General features: G+C 38.6%; 6 protein-coding genes across 8 annotated transcripts; 5 read left to right on the top strand and 1 right to left on the bottom strand.

Moving 5' to 3' along the window:
• Positions 1-270: 270 nt before the first annotated feature.
• Positions 271-2,950, top strand: LOC127251578 (uncharacterized). The gene is made up of 7 exons (XM_051275315.1): positions 271-516; positions 616-883; positions 1,272-1,457; positions 1,526-2,213; positions 2,298-2,392; positions 2,477-2,542; positions 2,633-2,950. Exons 1-7 carry the CDS (start codon positions 343-345, stop codon positions 2,662-2,664), a joined length of 1,509 nt encoding a protein of 502 aa, XP_051131272.1. The 5' UTR covers positions 271-342; the 3' UTR covers positions 2,665-2,950.
• Positions 2,951-3,204: 254 nt separating this feature from the next.
• On the top strand, positions 3,205-3,955 carry LOC127251386 (uncharacterized). Its single transcript, XM_051275051.1, has 3 exons — positions 3,205-3,318; positions 3,401-3,727; positions 3,819-3,955. The coding sequence occupies exons 1-3, from the start codon at positions 3,240-3,242 to the stop codon at positions 3,953-3,955; spliced, it is 543 nt and encodes a 180-aa protein (XP_051131008.1). The 5' UTR covers positions 3,205-3,239.
• Positions 3,956-4,142: 187 nt separating this feature from the next.
• Positions 4,143-7,043, bottom strand: LOC127251385 (laccase-7). The gene is made up of 6 exons (XM_051275050.1): positions 7,003-7,043; positions 6,681-6,832; positions 5,789-6,033; positions 5,557-5,685; positions 4,496-5,461; positions 4,143-4,393 (listed from the first exon to the last, which is right to left on the bottom strand). The coding sequence occupies exons 2-6, from the start codon at positions 6,809-6,811 to the stop codon at positions 4,263-4,265; spliced, it is 1,602 nt and encodes a 533-aa protein (XP_051131007.1). The 5' UTR covers positions 6,812-6,832; positions 7,003-7,043; the 3' UTR covers positions 4,143-4,262.
• A 1,701-nt stretch (positions 7,044-8,744) lies between these two features.
• Positions 8,745-10,708, top strand: LOC127251375 (transcription factor MYB1-like). The gene is made up of 2 exons (XM_051275041.1): positions 8,745-9,132; positions 9,595-10,708. The coding sequence occupies exons 1-2, from the start codon at positions 8,850-8,852 to the stop codon at positions 10,467-10,469; spliced, it is 1,158 nt and encodes a 385-aa protein (XP_051130998.1). The 5' UTR covers positions 8,745-8,849; the 3' UTR covers positions 10,470-10,708.
• Positions 10,709-12,535: 1,827 nt separating this feature from the next.
• LOC127251516 (uncharacterized) lies at positions 12,536-14,577 on the top strand. Of its 2 annotated transcripts, XM_051275242.1 has the most exons (3): positions 12,536-12,802; positions 12,930-13,528; positions 14,058-14,577. In XM_051275242.1, the coding sequence occupies exons 2-3, from the start codon at positions 13,068-13,070 to the stop codon at positions 14,293-14,295; spliced, it is 699 nt and encodes a 232-aa protein (XP_051131199.1). In that variant the 5' UTR covers positions 12,536-12,802; positions 12,930-13,067; the 3' UTR covers positions 14,296-14,577. The 2 variants fall into 2 exon arrangements, with proteins under 2 accessions (XP_051131199.1, XP_051131198.1); XM_051275241.1 differs by having other exon boundaries at positions 12,536-13,528.
• A 234-nt stretch (positions 14,578-14,811) lies between these two features.
• On the top strand, positions 14,812-16,665 carry LOC127251517 (mitochondrial import inner membrane translocase subunit TIM10). Of its 2 annotated transcripts, XM_051275243.1 has the most exons (6): positions 14,812-14,960; positions 15,055-15,101; positions 15,213-15,265; positions 15,654-15,692; positions 15,845-15,914; positions 16,143-16,429. In XM_051275243.1, the coding sequence occupies exons 2-6, from the start codon at positions 15,060-15,062 to the stop codon at positions 16,194-16,196; spliced, it is 258 nt and encodes an 85-aa protein (XP_051131200.1). In that variant the 5' UTR covers positions 14,812-14,960; positions 15,055-15,059; the 3' UTR covers positions 16,197-16,429. The 2 variants fall into 2 exon arrangements, with proteins under 2 accessions (XP_051131200.1, XP_051131201.1); XM_051275244.1 differs by lacking the exon at positions 16,143-16,429 and adding an exon at positions 16,436-16,665 and having other exon boundaries at positions 14,893-15,101.
• The last annotated feature ends 146 nt before the right edge of the window (positions 16,666-16,811 follow it).

The following is a 16,811-nucleotide window of genomic DNA, read 5'->3' as shown; positions in this document are numbered from 1 at the left end:
AATGGAAGCTGTCAAAGAAAATGGAAACTTTATTAAACCTAATTTGATTTTATAGTTAATATCATTAATTAGTTATTATCTATTTATAATAATCCCCGATTATCTGAAGGAGGGAAAACAGATTAGAATATATAGAACTAATCAATTTCACTTTTATTTTACTTTTGCTGCAAATCTTACCTCCAAAAATTTGAACTGCTCCCGCCTTCTCTCCCTGGGTTTCCAGTCTTCAATCTTCCCTTCCCTCCTATACTAAGTACAGTATATTATTCTCCTTCTACTCTTCCTGTTCCAGATCCCGCACCTGTGGTTTCTTCGAGAATTTGAATCGACGGCGTGATTATGGGGAAACAGAGCAAGTCGAAGAAGACGGAAATAGTAGGTAAGGGGAAGGTAACGCCAGTTCAGATCGCCTTCATTGTCGATCGCTACCTTTCTGACAACGGCTTTGCTAAAACGCGAACCACTTTCCGCTCCGAAGCGGCCAATCTGATTTCCAAGTCGCCCGTCGAAGAAGTAATCTTTTAATATATGTCTATGGTTGCTTTGATTATATTTATTTTTTCAATCTGAAGTTTCACGGTAGCTTATTTATTTGTATGTAAATAATTTTAGGCTCCGAAGAGCTTGTTGAGTTTGGGGGCGATTTTGGACGAGTACATAACGTTGAAGGAGCATAAAGTTTGGGTGGAGCAAGAACGATGCCGTTTAGAACAGGAGAAGCTGCGGGTACAGAATTTGCTTAGCGGATTGCAGGATGCAATGAATTCTTACAATGCCAGCGGGAACAACGTTGTTACTCCTCCCCCACCACTGCCTCCACCTGTTGCTCCGTCCGGATCTACGGTTTCTCAGGCTGAGCGTGTTGCTCTGACACCCGCAGGTATAAGCTTCTCCTTAATTCTTGTCGGATTTAAGTTTGCTTCAGTGGTACGTAGTTGATCTTATGTAATTATCTTTACTATTTGTTGTTTGTGAAATTTCGTAAAACGCCATAGATGCTTAGACCTTTAGCTCAATTAACATTTTAAGTTGCCTGATTTATGCCACTTTGGCTCCATTTTTACATTAGTCAACAATGTTATTACTGAACTAAATTCGTGATCTACGGGTTGCTATATGGTAAAACAAATGATGTTTTTGAGTGGACGTTTATTTTTCTTCTCAAGAAAAATAATTCAGTTGAGTTCATGGCTGCTGGAGATTTGCATATGGATATGGTAGTTGGATTAAATCATTCTGTCCATTGATGTAAACAATTATGTTCTCAGGCTCCTATGCTATGCACACGAGTCCTGCAATCATGTCTACATCGAAGCCCTTGAACACAAATAGGGATCCTACTGTTTTTTCGACTCCAATTATGTATAATACAACCACCAAAAGAAAAGGCACTAGAGATGCCTCAAACGCTCCTGTTAATTCTAAGAGATCTCGAAGGAGTATACAACCCAAAGGTATATCTACATAGAGCATGCCCTGCCTAATGCATCTATTGTTACTAATGTGTTGCCTTACATTGCAGATGCCAACCTAGTTGCACAAACAAGTAATTCAGGGATGAATCAAGAAAAGTTTCAGATGAGTTCTGATGTCCAAATTATTGCCTATAGTAATGCCTCTGCCGGGGCACAGGTCCATGGTTCTAATGTTGTTAAGCGTCTGTTCAATAAAGAAACTGATTCTCCTTCTCCGACAACTAATACCTCTGTCCCTAAAACACCTCCGCTGGCATCTTCACAAACTGAAAAGTCCAGTTCTCCAATTGACATTTGTTCGGCTGGAACTTCCAATAATGGCGTGCCTCAACAGATTGTGTCTGCTAACCGTACAATAATCTCTTCTGAGACAATCAGAGTTAGTCCTACTAAGCAAGTTTCATACTATACGATCGAGAAAAGCAGCATTTCAGCATGCTCGCCTCTAAAAAAATGCTCACCACTTAAGAGGTCTAATGTGAAGGATCATGTTAAAGGCAGGCTGGATTTTGGTACCTGTGAAATGCCGGCGATCACAGAGAACCAAATGTCTGACTATAACACATCTGAATCTGAAAAGGAAGGGAACATTCTTGACCTGGGTTTTGGAGATTTGGATACTTTTGATTTGGACTTCAACTTCTCAGAGTTTCTAGAAAATTTTGATCTTGGAACTGATGGGATGTGCTTGTCTTCGGAGCAAGGTCTAGCTTCTTCACCAGATTCTATCTCAGGGTAATTACTGTGATTCCCAATGGTTTCTGTTCCTTGTTAGTTGGTTCTTCTTGGTGTATAATATCTCTACCATGTTCATATCAGGTCACCATCTACAACAGGAAATCCTGAAATGAATACTACACCATTCTCCTCAAACATGACAGGAATGTATGCAGATGAAGGCATAAATTTTGCAGGTAAGAATCTGAAGCTCTTGTGCATGGTTTGATGTTGCTCTATGCTTTCTTCTATCAAATAGTGAAATTGGCTTAGTTTTTCAGTTGCAGGGCCAGAGTCAATTGAAGCTTTCCAGTCTGTCACAAAATGCATAAGAATTGTTAGTCCTGGTAATGCTTCTCATCCTCTTCAGGTTCTTTAGTTCATCACCAGACATTTCTCCTTCGTTGACACCAATTTATATGCAATTTCATCTGCAGTTAAAAGCAAGAGGTGCAATTTGGATCAGTGAACCATGGCCTGATAGCAAGTTAGCAATTGACTAGGGATACTTCAAATGACCCTTTTAGCTGAAGAAATACACAAACATTGGCAACCAACATTATATACTCAATTATTTCATTTCTTCCAGGCCCAGAATTGCTAGTACTAATGTATTTTTTAGTGTATTTTGTAAAATAAATTAATTTAAATTTATCTCCTTGTTATATAGGTTGTAACTTGTAACCATAGTTGGGGTTTGTTATACAAGAGTATGTAGGAAAGGAAACCAATGTTTTGCTGACTAATGATTAATGAATGTGATTCTGAATTACTATTTTTATTTTAAACAAGAATTGCTCATTATTCCCATCTCATCCGCTAAATTAGGACAATGCCACACGTCTTACGGATCTTGATTTTTATTCAGGTTAAGTTCTATTTCAGACATATGGCCAATATTACTTCACGCACACATTGCCCTCTGTTTCGTGCATCATTTTGCTCTTGTATGTATATGATTTTGCCTCTCGACGATTCTCTAGCTTCCCAATATTGTTTCCCAATTCGCAGTATCAAACTCATATTCAATAAATAAGATCCTCAATGAGAACGGAAATGGCTTACACAGAGTCGGCGTTGCTCCTCTTTTTCGCTTGTTTTCTGTTGATCCGCGGACATTCAGGTGATTGTAACGTCTGATTGTTGTGATTGTGACTCGTTTGATCGAAGGATTTTAATGTTGATTTTTTTGTCTGATTTAACAGCTGCGGTGATCTGTGAAAAGTTACCGACCAATGTGTGCACCTTCGCCGTTTCGTCGGCCGGAAAGAGGTGTGTGTTGGAGAATTACAGCGCCGACGACGGTAGCGTTGGCTACATTTGCAAGACGTCGGAGATTACGGTGGAGAGAGTGTACGGACACATCGAAACCAATCAGTGCGTGAAGGCATGCGGTGTAGACCGTGGATTCGTCGGAATCTCCTCCGATCCATTCCTGTCACCTGAATTCGCCTTCAGAATCTGCTCTAACGCCTGCTACCGGAACTGCCCCAACCTTGTTGATTTATACATCAATCTCGCCGCCGGAGAAGGTAATGGAGCTCGGACATAGTGATCAGTCTGTCTCTCTATGAATCGCTAATCTCATCTCGGCTAATTGAGGTATTATTCAATTTTCTGTAGGGATATCTTTGCCAGGATTTTGTGAAAAGCTGAGGAGCTCCGGTTGGACCACAATGTCTATCTTGAGCAATGGAGGCGGTGGCGCCGCCGCTCCGGAAGGTTCGCCGGTTCCCGCTCCTTCCCCTGCACTCTATTGATGCGGTGTGATATATATTTCGTAGTTTCTTATTAACCCTACTTTTCTAGGAATGATCCGATCCATCTGTTTAGTCGTAGGTTTAATTAGAATGGTAGAATAGTCTCCTCTCTATTATCTCTGTCATCAAATTTTATGGATTATTCAAATACTTCCGAGAGAAGTTTCAAACAATAAGATAAAACTTACCCATTCAAACATGGCAATAAGATGTATTGTATTTTTGAAGAATGATTTTGTTATATGAGTGAAGCAAAGTATGAGCATTCGACATAGGCAATAAAATGAACAGGTGAGATTATATCTGATCAACATGTTGGAAGATCTGGCGGCGGCGGAGGCAGCCTTGTTGACGGCGTGGGTCCATTTTCCACCTCGAAGGCCATCGACATGCCCCAATCTACGTGTACATCTAAATGGCAATGCATCAACCAAACTCCTGAAATAAATCATAAATCATATGAACATTATAATTAATACCCAAAGTGAGTGAGTGGGAAGAGGGTTAACCTAGTTATATAGCTTGTAATAATTTAATTACCAGGATTGTTTGCTCTAAATCTGATAACAGACCACCCCCCAATCGGAACAGCAATTGTGTTACGTTCTTGCGGGTTTTCAAAGTTGAATTTCTTCGAGTCGACCTGGCGATTAAAGTTCCCAAATCCCTGTGCCAAGACGTGGAAATTGAACCCATGCAAGTGGATGGGGTGATTCTCAGCTGCGATGAGAGCTGTGTTCTGTATCACAAGCTCGACAGTTGAATTGAACCTCAGCTTCTTGGCTTTAGTCGATTTTGTGGTCATCAGCAGGGCTGGATCGAAGCTGAGGTTGGTGTTGGTGTAGTCGAAAACCAGTGGCGGAGTGGCCGGAAAATCGGTGGTGTATATCCCACTCACGTTTTTAAAGAACGCCTCAAGCATCGACAGTTTTGTCGGTAATTGAAACGACTCGTTGTTCATACTGGCTGCAATCTTCTGCCCGAACAGGCTCCGGCACGACAAGTTCCCGGGGAGGTCGCACGGCGACAGCCCCAGCCCCATGGCGACGAACAAGTGCTCGTCCACGTCGACGGGAACGGGCGTCCAGAACGGGCTTCTTACCAGGCCTGTCAGATTGGTGTAGAACCGGTGAGCTGTCGGGGTGTCGTTGAAGGCAGGGAGGATCGGCATGATGAGGGTCGACGGCTCGCTGCCTTCGTACTCGATGATTCCGGTGGTCGTCGTGTTGTCGAATATAATTCCGGCGGCGGCGGCGCTGACGTAAGGATGTGCTGCCATGTAATACTGGCCGAGACTCTGGTCGGCGGTGAGCAGGACGTCGGTGGTCTGCCCTGGAGCTATGACGACGACGTTGGTGACGTAGGGGTCGGTGTAGGAGGCGTCGACGGCGACAACTGTCATCCTGTGATTGGCTATTTTGTAAAACAGATGGTTATTGAGTGCAGCGTTGATTATTCGGAGCAGGTACGTCTTCCCCGGCCGGACTCTCAGTCTGAATGTCTCTGCTGCACGGACAAGTAAATTAAATTAAATTAAATTAAAATCCATTCCAGGTTGTTAAGGAAACAAAGTATATATATATAAATCGTCTGCAACTCACGTTCCCAAGAGCAAGGATAGAGGTCTCCTGGTCGGCCATTAATGGTGTAAGCGTCGGACACGTTTGGAACACCGCCTGTCGGCAGTGGCTCTCTCTGTACTTCAACAACATCTGCATTCCACCATTCCCCTACAAAATTTCACAGAAAATTCGAGTTGATTAAATATGAAGATACAGTGCAGAATCAAATGCTGAATTATTGATAATTAAGACGATGAACATACGCACGCACCGAGAGTAATTAGGGCTTCTCCGGCGGGCTTTGGAAATGGATATGGACGGCCGGATCTGGGTCGGATAATTAGGGCTCCGTAGACGGTTGCCCGTATCCACGAGGCGTGTGCGTGCCACCAGAGGGTACCCTCCTGCCGGGTAATAGTGAACTTGTATGTGTAGCTCTCTCCGGGTCGGATCGGGCATTGGGTTACGTATTCGGGTCCATCCGACCACGCGGTCAGTAATTGCAAAATTCCATGCCTGTGCAGTCAGTCGCATGTCGAGAGAGATTAATTAATTTTTAATTTAATAATTTAATATGAATGAGATCATATATACCATAAAATATTACTACTAATAAAAAAATAAATCCTCTCTTAGGATATATACTTTATGAATGACTCGTCACTACAATATAAATAATAAGTCTTATGGCAACCACACGAATTTGAGAAACATATTCAATTTTGACTTTTAATTAGTCAGACGACTTTGATCCTGTTTTAAACATTTTAAAAAATAATAACAAAAGTAATCCCAATTTGATTCGTGATCATGGTATTAAGTATAGGCCAAAATACCAAACTTTTGTGATTTTGAATACTTTTACATGCAATATATTTTATAAATTGAATCATGTATCAACTATGTTTACTTTGAAATTTCTAAAATACTTACATGTAGAACGAAATATCTCAATCGGAACCAAAAATTTGGAAATATCTACAACTTTCAAATTTTTGTAGTAATTTCCATGATTTTTTATATAATATATTTTTTTAAAAAAGAAAATTTGAACAGAAATTTCAAATACCTTCAAAATGAAATTTCAGTGAATTTATATGTCCAAAATCAACTCTAAAACTGAAAATTTAATACTTAATGTAAATCAAATTAGTTATTAGTACCAGTGGATGGTTAGGTTGTGTGGAGACTTATTGAAGACATGGACAATGAGAGTGTCACCCTCGTTCACATGAATTGTTGGCCCTGGCAGCATTCCATTTACAGCAGATATAACTTGCCTTTTACACAGCATATTTACTGTCAGATTTTGCACCTGCAAAGAATTAACCACACATATATATTAGTATAATTAAATTAATCACCATGAGATGATGAGAGACACGTACACTAACTAACGTCGAAACGTCGCCATGCATGCGAAATTATTATTAATTGTAAATAAATAAATATAATTAAGAAACCAAAATGAAAATAGCTTATTACATTGAAGGTGTGCTCAACAACAGCTGCAGAAGAGGAAGAAGAAGAAGAAGAAAAAGCCACAAAGCATGCAAGGAAAAAAAATACAAAGGCACGTGCCATTGTTATGATTTTAGTTTAATTACACAACAGAGAATGAAACTTAGTCCTGATACTTATAGATAGATGGGTTTTGGTCAACTGTGCAATGGAATTCTTCAATTCGTTATTGTTTATGTTTAATTAATGGATCCTACTTGACATTGATTAAAATTGTTTGTGTTGAAGGGAAACAGTCTTAGAATTATCTTTTGTGAATTGCGTGGAAGAAATGCCCTAAATTTGTAATCTGGAAATTCACTTTTGATTAACCAAAATTAATTTTTTTTTCCATGTAAATATATTCTTCAATTTGGGGTGCTACATATTCAACTGGTAGGATGTTGTGACTGTTTCAATTGCGTCCAAAGTAGGATCCATTAATTAACTAATAATATATACATACATATATATATATATATATATGCAATTGAGATAATTATGATAATGAATTAATATCATAACATTATTAATTAACTATGTATTGTTGAATGGAGTTATTCTAATTGAAGACATATATATAAACCTTAATTCCACGTTTGAAACTTGACGAATTATCCTAATAAAATGAATCAAACTATACACACAAATTAATACTTTATGGCTGCTTAAAAACTGCCCACTGATTATTATTATTATTAGTATTAGTTTTTGAATAAAAAAATTACAAGTAACTCTACGACTACCAGATATATATGATACATGCAATATTTGAATACATACATAGGTTGCCTGAAAATTTGATTTGGTATTTATAATTAAATTAATGTGGTATAAGGTAAGGCGCCGAAAATGCCTACTAATATTAGATTTTGTTGCCTAATCACTAAATCATACTCACCCTCGTGTTTTGAATTTGAATAAAAAGAAATTTTGATAAGTAATAAAACTTTTATAAACAAACACACACAACTGTATTTTATTTATTAATTTATTTTACAGTAGATTAATTTTTTTTTTCTTAAATTAAAACATTACATTGTGATACACATTTTTCATTAAAAATATTTATGCAAAAAAAATCATACTTAACATTTTCATTTAAAAGTTTACATATAAACTAATTTTTAATAATAACAATAACAATAATAACAGTAGTAGTAATAATAATGATACAAATTTCAATTATCACCTATATATACATAATCAGACCTCTCAATTTTGTGTGTTCCATTTTGTATTTTTTAATAAATATATTTTCATGTGAAATTATATTATGATAATTGTGTATAAATTATATTTTTTTTGATAATATTTGTTGAGAATCTTATAAAATTTAAATTTTTTTTGAAAATATGAAAATTCCTAATCTTATAAAATTTTTAAAAAAAAGAAGAGAAAATATTAACCGGAAATATAAAAATTTCAAAATATGATTCGTAACTAGGCTATATTTTTATCCAAAAATATTAGAATAGATTATCTAAAAATGCAAATAAACAGCATATATAGCTGCATAGATACCTTAAATGCTACAATAATTAAAAAAAAAAAAAGTTTATTTATTATGTCATTCTATATCATAATTCATATCATTTATTGATAGAATTTAAATTTTTTTTTTTTTAAAAAAAAATGTACTTTTGATATAAAGTCGCATCTACTGTAGGTCTATGAAAATCGCATTTTGGGGCATAACGTTTTAGGGGCAGCGGGCCTATTCACTCTCACTCACGGTCGAAGACGAAGACGGGTTCAGTCAAACGATATTTACTACTCCACTCTGCTCTCGTCTGCGCGGGTTTTGGGCCCGCAATAAAGCCGAGTTATTTATGGAAATCAGCACTCAAATGGCGGTGGAGGAGCACGCCGTCGGCGGGATGAGCAACGCTGCAATGGTTGGAACCGGCGGTAGAGTGAGCAAAAGAATGGTGGACCGAATTAAAGGTCCGTGGTGTCCCGACGAGGACGCGATGTTGAGTCGACTTGTTGGTAACTTCGGGGCTAGAAACTGGAGTCTAATAGCCCGAGGAATTCCCGGCCGATCGGGAAAATCGTGCCGCCTCCGTTGGTGCAATCAGCTAGATCCTGCCGTTAAACGCAAACCTTTTACTGGTAAACGGCCTTCACTTTGTAATTATGAACGCACTTTTGTTTTGTCTGTTGTATTTATGTTTGATATTTTTAGCATAGCCAATGTCTGCACTTTCTGGACTAGTGTGCTTTCTGTATGGGTATTTTCCTGATTTCCTTCATTGAAAGGGGGTGGAGTTTTGATAGATCAGACGCAGCTAAATGGAGTAATATTTTGGATGGAAATGATTTAGCCCTGTGAATTGGAATTGGGGATACTTCCAATTTCAATTTGAACAACATTTTCAGCAGTTGCTTTGAGTAACTGCACAAAAGATTTCTTTGAACTGAGAACATTTTGCTGATGCTTTGCCCCAAGGTGATACCAGTAAAAAGTTTGGAACCACCAAGCCTGTTTCTTGATCATTTTATGTTCTGTCAATGGATATGATACACACTTGCACTTTTAATGGCTTTATGGTGGACTGCTGCTAATTGTTACAGATGAAGAAGATCGTATCATACTTCAAGCTCATGCTATCCATGGAAATAAGTGGGCAGCAATAGCAAGGCTATTGCCTGGGAGAACTGACAATGCTATAAAAAATCACTGGAACTCGACATTAAGGCGTCATTGCATGGAGCTTGGGAAGTATAATTTGGAATCTATTAACGTGGTTGAAAATACAAGCGTCGAAAATTCAAAGGCTTCATCTGAAGAAACGCCATCTTGTGGCGATGAAAACTCTTTGAAGTCCAGTGAAGGCAGAGATGTCAGCTCTTTGGAATGGATGGATAATTCCCAATATGACGATAGGGTTCAATCCCAAATTCAAATCAAAGAGACATCTATGGATCCGCCTACTCTATTCCGTCCTGTTGCCCGGATTAGTGCATTTAGGGCATACAATGCTGCAGATGGAAGAGACAAAACATGTTCATCTCCGAGTTTGGCTCCACCCAAGATGTCCTTCACCCAAGCCTCAAACTTAGATATAGGAAAATTGCTTGAAGGAGCCTATGGTGAGCTGTCAGTGCCGCACCATTGTGGCCATGGTTGCTGCCAAACGTCCGGTGATGTAGCACCTGCGACTTCATTGCTGGGACCTGAATTTATTGAGTATACAGACTCTCCTTCCTTCACTAGCCATGAATTGGCCGCATTGGCAGCAGATATAAGCAATGTTGCTTGGTCCAAGAATGGTGTAGATAGCAGCAGCATTCAAGCAATGGATAATACAGGTACACCCTCCGAGTTATTGTCCATCAACAATAACCAACATATTAGACACCCTGAAGATACTCTGGTGAATGGAAACCCGAGGATTAACTGTCCGAAAAAGGGTGATGTAGTAGACAATACAGGCAACCTTTACTAACCCAAAATCTAGTAGGGACTAAATAGATCATAGGTTAGTTCAAATTTGTACACCTCCTGCTGTAATCAAAATTATAATGTTTAATGTAGCCAGCATCTCTCTCTTATCTTGTAACAGCCAAATTGAGGAATTTTGTGAGAACTTAGCATTGCTAATTGGTTATTCTTCGTTGCTCACCATAAATACAAGATTGTGGTTGATTGATGATCATCCTTTTCAAGTTTCATTCTTGATGATATCCAATATGAACATTCTAATCATTACTCGTGTCTCTCCCAGTTCATTGCAGGCGAAACACAATGATGGATAACAATCAAACCATAAATGTTTGCCTGGAAATAAAAAATAAAAAATGCTCATAACTAAATGATGCACCTTAGGGTGAGCATGATGATATGGTTCCCATAATTCCATAGTCCTTACCCACCCCATTCCACCCAAAAACAGTAATGATGATAACTCCATTCACGCAAGAAGAAAAAAAAGTATGTATACAGTTTTATGTAACTTCGTTCTTACCAAGTGTCACATCCAAAATTTAGAAATGGCGTATAGCGACAGAGAGAAAAACCCCATTATGAATACAAGATCATGTTATCCTACTGCTGGGACTCTTTTTCATACGGCCCCACTTGTATTTTTCCCATCGTCGTTTCCAATCTGACACCACATGTGAAGCCTAACTGCACAAGGAGGAGATTCTGGCAACACATATTTATATTTATGTATATACTGTAAAACCAATGATCATTTAAATAAATAAAAAATAAAAAAGCTGTGGCCATTATTAACATTTCATGTAATCTTTCTTGCTAGCAATTTGGTCGGAATAGACAAGCATCTATTCCTCCTAATGTAATTCCAAGTGAAGAAACAATGCGAGAGTATCTTCTTTGCAAATGCTTAATGACTTTGGATCAACTTTTGACGTGTAAATTAGATGTGGGTTTGTTCCAAGACCACGTTTTGGGTGTTCACTTTGTGGTCTTGGACCAAAAAAAATACCATTGTGGAGTAGTTTGATACTTTGATTAGGATTGGAATCCTCCTTCCTTCACATATAAACTTTCTTTAATTAATAGAATGGAAAAGTGTAAAATAAAAATTTGATTCTGGATATTTCTGTCGATGGCTTCACGCTGAATATATGAATGAAATAATTTTAATATGTCCTTCTTCTCTGCTTCTTTCCTATGTATGTACGAAAAGAGATGGGTGACACGTGGGCAGGGAAAGACGTGGGGTGGGGCAGCCGGGCAGGTGCATCCAGTGTCGGGTCTACAACTACAACTACAACAGATCAGTTTCACGCCCACGTTTACTCAGTGTGTCAAGAATGCAGAGTGACATTGATAGCCGAGAGAGAGCTTGAGATTGATGCAGTGAGTGTATTTTGTCGTAATAACTTTTTACTACATACTACAATTAATTACTTGATGGTTTTAGTTGAAGAATCAAAGGAAATGTCGTCATTTCCCAAGGTCACTGTAAGTATGTACTACTGTGGTCTGTAAACCCATACCTTTGCCATGGACCAGACCAGGACCAGAAATATCTCACCATCGTCATCATCCTCATCCAGATTCACATGTGATGTGCCTGCTATGCTGTGCTTTCTCCCTCAATAATTACCCAATGTATGATAAAGGAAAATTAAAATTAAGAGAGATAGACATGGAATATCAGACGATATTTGATTGAATTTAATGGTTGTGACACAAATTACACGTTGCCGTGAGAGGTGCGCAAAACAAAGGTCACAATTGTATTTGTATGGATTTAAAATGACTAATGTAGTCTAATCGAAATTAAAGCAGGTCTGGTAGAGTGGGGAAGGATAAAAAAGATTAAAAGACAAAGGTGGAACTTTGAAGCATCCAACGTCAGGATAAATTTATATTAATCAATAAAATCTCTCTTTTTTGAAAACTTGTCTTTCAGACACTCATTTCTGTGAAAATTACAATAATGTTAGAAGTTTTAATTAAGTGTCCATGTAGCGTTGGACTGTTGTGTGTTATTTAACCAAATCAGGTCTCCATTGTCTTTTCTCTCACTAGTCTACTGTATTTCGGGTTTCCGAGGCAAATCCTTACCTACGCATTTTTCTGTATTTACTGTGAAGATTTTTGTTCTTTTCCTGGTTTTATTCTTCTTATTTCTCATCACTTCCACTGGCACCTGCAACACACCACATTTTCTTTTCTGTTGCAGAACAACAACAACAACTATGGGGGGAGTTGAGGGGAGGGGATCACCTAATCCAACCCTCGATTCCTACACTCATTCTATTCTGGGTTCTTAAATATATGTATATCTATATCTATAGAGAAGTAAGTCACATTCTTGGAATTGCTGATATTAACAATTGTGTCTTTCAAGATTCATTCTCGCGAGCCTTAATCCCCATTTTTTCTGCCTAAAAACTGGTGCTTTTTTTTTCATTTTTTCTCTTCTTAGAAACCATTCACGCACAGAAGCAGGAAACTTATCTTCTCAAATAAACGAATGGCTGGTTCTTCAAAGATTTTGTTTTGAGAGCTTCTATGCTCCGTTTGGGTCCCAAACATTTAATTCTGCATCTGGGTCTTCTTAAAAATGTCCGCTTTAGAACTGCCCCACTTAGATTTAGAATGCGGCTGCCGGAGTACTGGCGGCGGCGCCACCAGCGAGGAGGAGGAGGAGGAGGAGGAGGACAGCGTCTGCTTCTCCGACGCCGATGAAGGTTCTTGCAACTCCAATTTCTATTCGACTGCTGATGGCGATGGTTCTTACGATGATTACAACTTCGCCTGTGGGTCTGAGATTCTGGAGGAATCTGTCAGAGCTTCATCGGCCGCTGATCCTCGTAACTCTGTGGACTTGGAAAGGGGAGTGATTGTCGAGAAGAATCCCAATTTGGGAACCCTAGAGAGGGATTGCCGGATTTGCCATTTGAGTCTGGTGAGCAGCAGCCCAGGCGCCGGAATTGCCATCGAGCTGGGCTGCTCTTGCAAAGACGACTTGGCTGCTGCCCACAAGCAATGTGCAGACACTTGGTTTAAAATCAAAGGAAACAAGTGAGTTCTATAATTCTTTCAAACCATTGATCTAATTTTATTCAGCTGTAATGTAATCGCCACTGTGGGTCTTCTTGTTCTTGTCCTTGTCCTTGTCCTTCTTGTTGTATCCCCACCAGAATTATGGTTGAAGAAAATATCTGATTTTGTGTAATTGGGTATGCTGGAAAAGACCTCTGCTGTTAATTTGATAGTTTTGGGGTGTCACTAAAAGATAGTAAAAGATTTGTGTTAATCAGCAGAATGTACAATGGCAAAAGGTAAAGCATTTGGACAGCATCTGCTTTAATTTCTCATACCTAGGGAGGATTCCTTCCTTACCTTCATCATCATGTCTGCTCAAAATTCCCCTTCTTTATCAAATTATATTCTGTTTATGATATTGCTAGTCTTTCACTGTGTAAAATTCCTACATTTGTTTGGAGGATTGTGCCATAAACCATGTTTTGTGTCCGAACTGCTGCTGCTGTTGTAGTCTCTGTCAATTTCTAGTTATCCAAACTGAAGTGTTGTTGCTCTTTATTTTCAGGACATGTGAAATCTGCAATTCAGTGGCGCGCAACGTTGTTGGTCCTAACGACATCGAGGCTGCTCAGCAAGGCGGCGAGGGAGTTGGTGCTACGGCGACTGCAACCTCTGCCGCGGTGGCATCTGCTGCAGAAACAAGAACCTGCTTAAACGGCCACCGCTTCTTGAACTTCCTCCTGGCTTGCATGGTATTCGCCTTCGTCATATCTTGGCTCTTCCACTTCAACATCCCCTCGTAAAAGCGGATTGTGGAAGACAAGACGAAGATGAAGGCATTAAGGTCCAGTGAAAATGGATGGTATGGTACTATCATCTGTATCGAATGGATTGACCTCCAATGGAGTCACAGCACAGCACAGCAACTTATTATATTTCTCCGATGATGTGCATGCATGAGTTGTGTCCAGTTTTCCTTCTTTGACTGAAGCTCGATCAATTTATAATATACATATACTGCTTGCAGTATTATTTATTTGTGAGCTCTTATGTTTGATGATATCGACCTCAGCTAAGATCCTTACACGCTTCAATATTCAACCCAAACAATACAATATAATATAGTTAATAGAAAATAACATATCGTATATTTATTTTTTTCTATAAAATATAATACTAGACTAGTAGAAGCAAATCGAAGCCTCGACCAAAACATTGAGATCTTGACCATTGGACTACTTTGTGGTTCCCAAATCAAATACAAACCTTATAAAACCAGTCCCATTTTGTTTTCTTAAATAAATAATCCGAATTATATTGAGCGTCGATTTCGTATAGCGTGGACGGTTAGGATCTATCAGGTTCACCATATAAATATCTCCTAGTAGGGTAGGGCTGTATTTGTTTGTTGACTTTATTTCGCTTCCATTTAGGGTTTTGCAGCAGCAGCGCATAAACCCTTTATACGGTACGCCTGCTTATAGATCGTAATTGCATAATTGTAGACTTGGAACTCCTCAATTACTGCGTTTGTTTAGTTACATTGGTTCTCTCGGCTTCAGATCTAATGGCTCCGAGCAACGGCCCGTCTGCCGCTGAGAGAGATCAGGTTTTCTTCTATGCTTTCTGGCGAGACACGCTGATTCAGGATTTGGGATGAATGTACTTATCTTATATGTGGGATTGTAACTCGTAATGTTTTGTTTTTGGCACTCTGCAGCTTATTGGGATGATGGAGAAGGAGATGGAGTATAGGGTTGAAATGTTTAACAAGTGGGTAGTCGTTCTTTGTGTTTGGATACTAGGTTGTGTTGATGTGATACTGTTTATGCAATGCGATTCAGATGACGTTAAGGTTTTTTCAATCGTTGAAAAGGGAATGGCTTGCCCTCGGGAATTTACCTAGCCCCGTGCTCGATTCTTCTTCTGTTTAGTTTTCCGTGGTTAATTTCAGTGCGTGTTGGTTTTATTCGTCGGTGTTAGTATTAAATGAATCCTAAAATCATCAATCTGCCTTTTCTATTTATTATTGCCTGTTCGAGAACCCGGAATTGTTGTCTCCGACTGTATGAGTTACTGCTACTACCTAGTTGTACATTGAGAATTAAAATGCTTCAGGAGTTTCATGTGTTAATTTGATTGTACCTCTGTTCTGATACAGGCTTACTCACACATGTTTCAACAAATGCATTGAGAACAAGTACGTACTGCAGATCCAACTGGTTGACTGGATCATAAGAAACCCAACAGCATGGATCTCTCATACACACACACACACACACACCCGTATATTATCCTATGAGGATTATCTAAAATATGCTTTTCATGATTTTGAATCTCTCATGTTATTAGGTATAAGGACTCAGAGTTAAACATGGGTGAAAACAGTTGCATTGACCGCTGCGTAGCAAAATATTGGCAGGTGAGTAGTTCATATTGTCGCACACAATGCACCAATATTTTCATTGATCAGTGGTTCTTTTTCATAACAAGCTTCTGAGGTCATAAATGGTACAATTAGAGCCAGCAGATTATTAGAAATAACCATTCATGTGGGATAGCATTTTAAATTTAATTTGGGTCCTAGCTAACATGAAAATGTTTTGGTCAAATTTGATACTCCCTTACAACATAAGCTCTTGGGTTGTAGGATCTCTGCTTTTCAATCAGATTTCCCTTAATCACTCAGTATGAGCAGGGATGACTGATGATTATCCCAGAAACCAAATTAAACCTGTATAAAGCTGCATTTATCATATAGCCTTTGGAATGCCACAAGAGCAACATGTATTATTAATAATCTTTGTATCATGCTATCTCTGAAATTTGTTTTCACTTCATAGAAATGTTTGGTTGGATAGGTTCTTCAACATATGTGGCAGCTAGTTTCTTCTGTTTACTTCTCTGTATGGCCTTTCTTGACTGGTTTATTTATTTATTCAGGTGACTAATTTAGTTGGGCAGCTACTAGGAAACAATCGACCTCCAATGTAGAAACACTGACATTCTTTTTCCCCTATTTTAAGTTGATTATGTTGGCCAAGCATAACGAGGTCAGAGTTTTATTTTGGACACTAGTAAGTTGTGTTCAATGATATTTTTTATATACAGCAGTCATTCATAGTATTATAATTCTGCTTTGAAATATGAAAATTTATTCAAAGACTGAATCAGACTGTTGGCTGGGGTCTACTTTATTATGTATTTGCCCCCGCATAAATCTTATACACTTGTGCCTGAGTTCATCCAGTGGGAATAAGTTTATTTTGGGCACTTGCATAATTAGTGTTTTGAGTTTTATTCTGGAATCCAGGTTAGG

The sequence above is a fragment of the Andrographis paniculata genome, unplaced genomic scaffold (genome assembly GCF_009805555.1).
Source record: "Andrographis paniculata isolate CXL003 unplaced genomic scaffold, ASM980555v1 Contig45END, whole genome shotgun sequence".
NCBI lineage: Eukaryota > Viridiplantae > Streptophyta > Magnoliopsida > Lamiales > Acanthaceae > Andrographis > Andrographis paniculata.
This window is presented reverse-complemented; position numbering and strand designations above follow the sequence as displayed.

Excerpts from the sequence above, each read along its gene's own strand:
- LOC127251578 (XM_051275315.1), top strand. The coding sequence starts at position 343 with ATGGGGAAACAGAGCAAGTCGAAGAAGACGGAAATAGTAGGTAAGGGG. Across the intron at positions 884-1,271 it reads TGTTGCTCTGACACCCGCAG|GCTCCTATGCTATGCACACG; the intron begins GTATAAGCTTCT and ends TTATGTTCTCAG. Across the intron at positions 2,543-2,632 it reads CATAAGAATTGTTAGTCCTG|TTAAAAGCAAGAGGTGCAAT; the intron begins GTAATGCTTCTC and ends TTTCATCTGCAG.
- LOC127251386 (XM_051275051.1), top strand. The coding sequence starts at position 3,240 with ATGAGAACGGAAATGGCTTACACAGAGTCGGCGTTGCTCCTCTTTTTC. Across the intron at positions 3,319-3,400 it reads GTTGATCCGCGGACATTCAG|CTGCGGTGATCTGTGAAAAG; the intron begins GTGATTGTAACG and ends CTGATTTAACAG. Across the intron at positions 3,728-3,818 it reads CAATCTCGCCGCCGGAGAAG|GGATATCTTTGCCAGGATTT; the intron begins GTAATGGAGCTC and ends AATTTTCTGTAG.
- LOC127251385 (XM_051275050.1), bottom strand. The coding sequence starts at position 6,811 with ATGCTGTGTAAAAGGCAAGTTATATCTGCTGTAAATGGAATGCTGCCA. Across the intron at positions 6,034-6,680 it reads CACAACCTAACCATCCACTG|GCATGGAATTTTGCAATTAC; the intron begins GTACTAATAACT and ends CTGACTGCACAG. Across the intron at positions 4,394-4,495 it reads ATTTAGAGCAAACAATCCTG|GAGTTTGGTTGATGCATTGC; the intron begins GTAATTAAATTA and ends GATTTATTTCAG.
- LOC127251375 (XM_051275041.1), top strand. The coding sequence starts at position 8,850 with ATGGAAATCAGCACTCAAATGGCGGTGGAGGAGCACGCCGTCGGCGGG. Across the intron at positions 9,133-9,594 it reads TAAACGCAAACCTTTTACTG|ATGAAGAAGATCGTATCATA; the intron begins GTAAACGGCCTT and ends TAATTGTTACAG.
- LOC127251516 (XM_051275242.1), top strand. The coding sequence starts at position 13,068 with ATGTCCGCTTTAGAACTGCCCCACTTAGATTTAGAATGCGGCTGCCGG. Across the intron at positions 13,529-14,057 it reads TTTAAAATCAAAGGAAACAA|GACATGTGAAATCTGCAATT; the intron begins GTGAGTTCTATA and ends CTTTATTTTCAG.
- LOC127251517 (XM_051275243.1), top strand. The coding sequence starts at position 15,060 with ATGGCTCCGAGCAACGGCCCGTCTGCCGCTGAGAGAGATCAG. Across the intron at positions 15,102-15,212 it reads CTGCCGCTGAGAGAGATCAG|CTTATTGGGATGATGGAGAA; the intron begins GTTTTCTTCTAT and ends GGCACTCTGCAG. Across the intron at positions 15,915-16,142 it reads GCGTAGCAAAATATTGGCAG|GATCTCTGCTTTTCAATCAG; the intron begins GTGAGTAGTTCA and ends CTTGGGTTGTAG.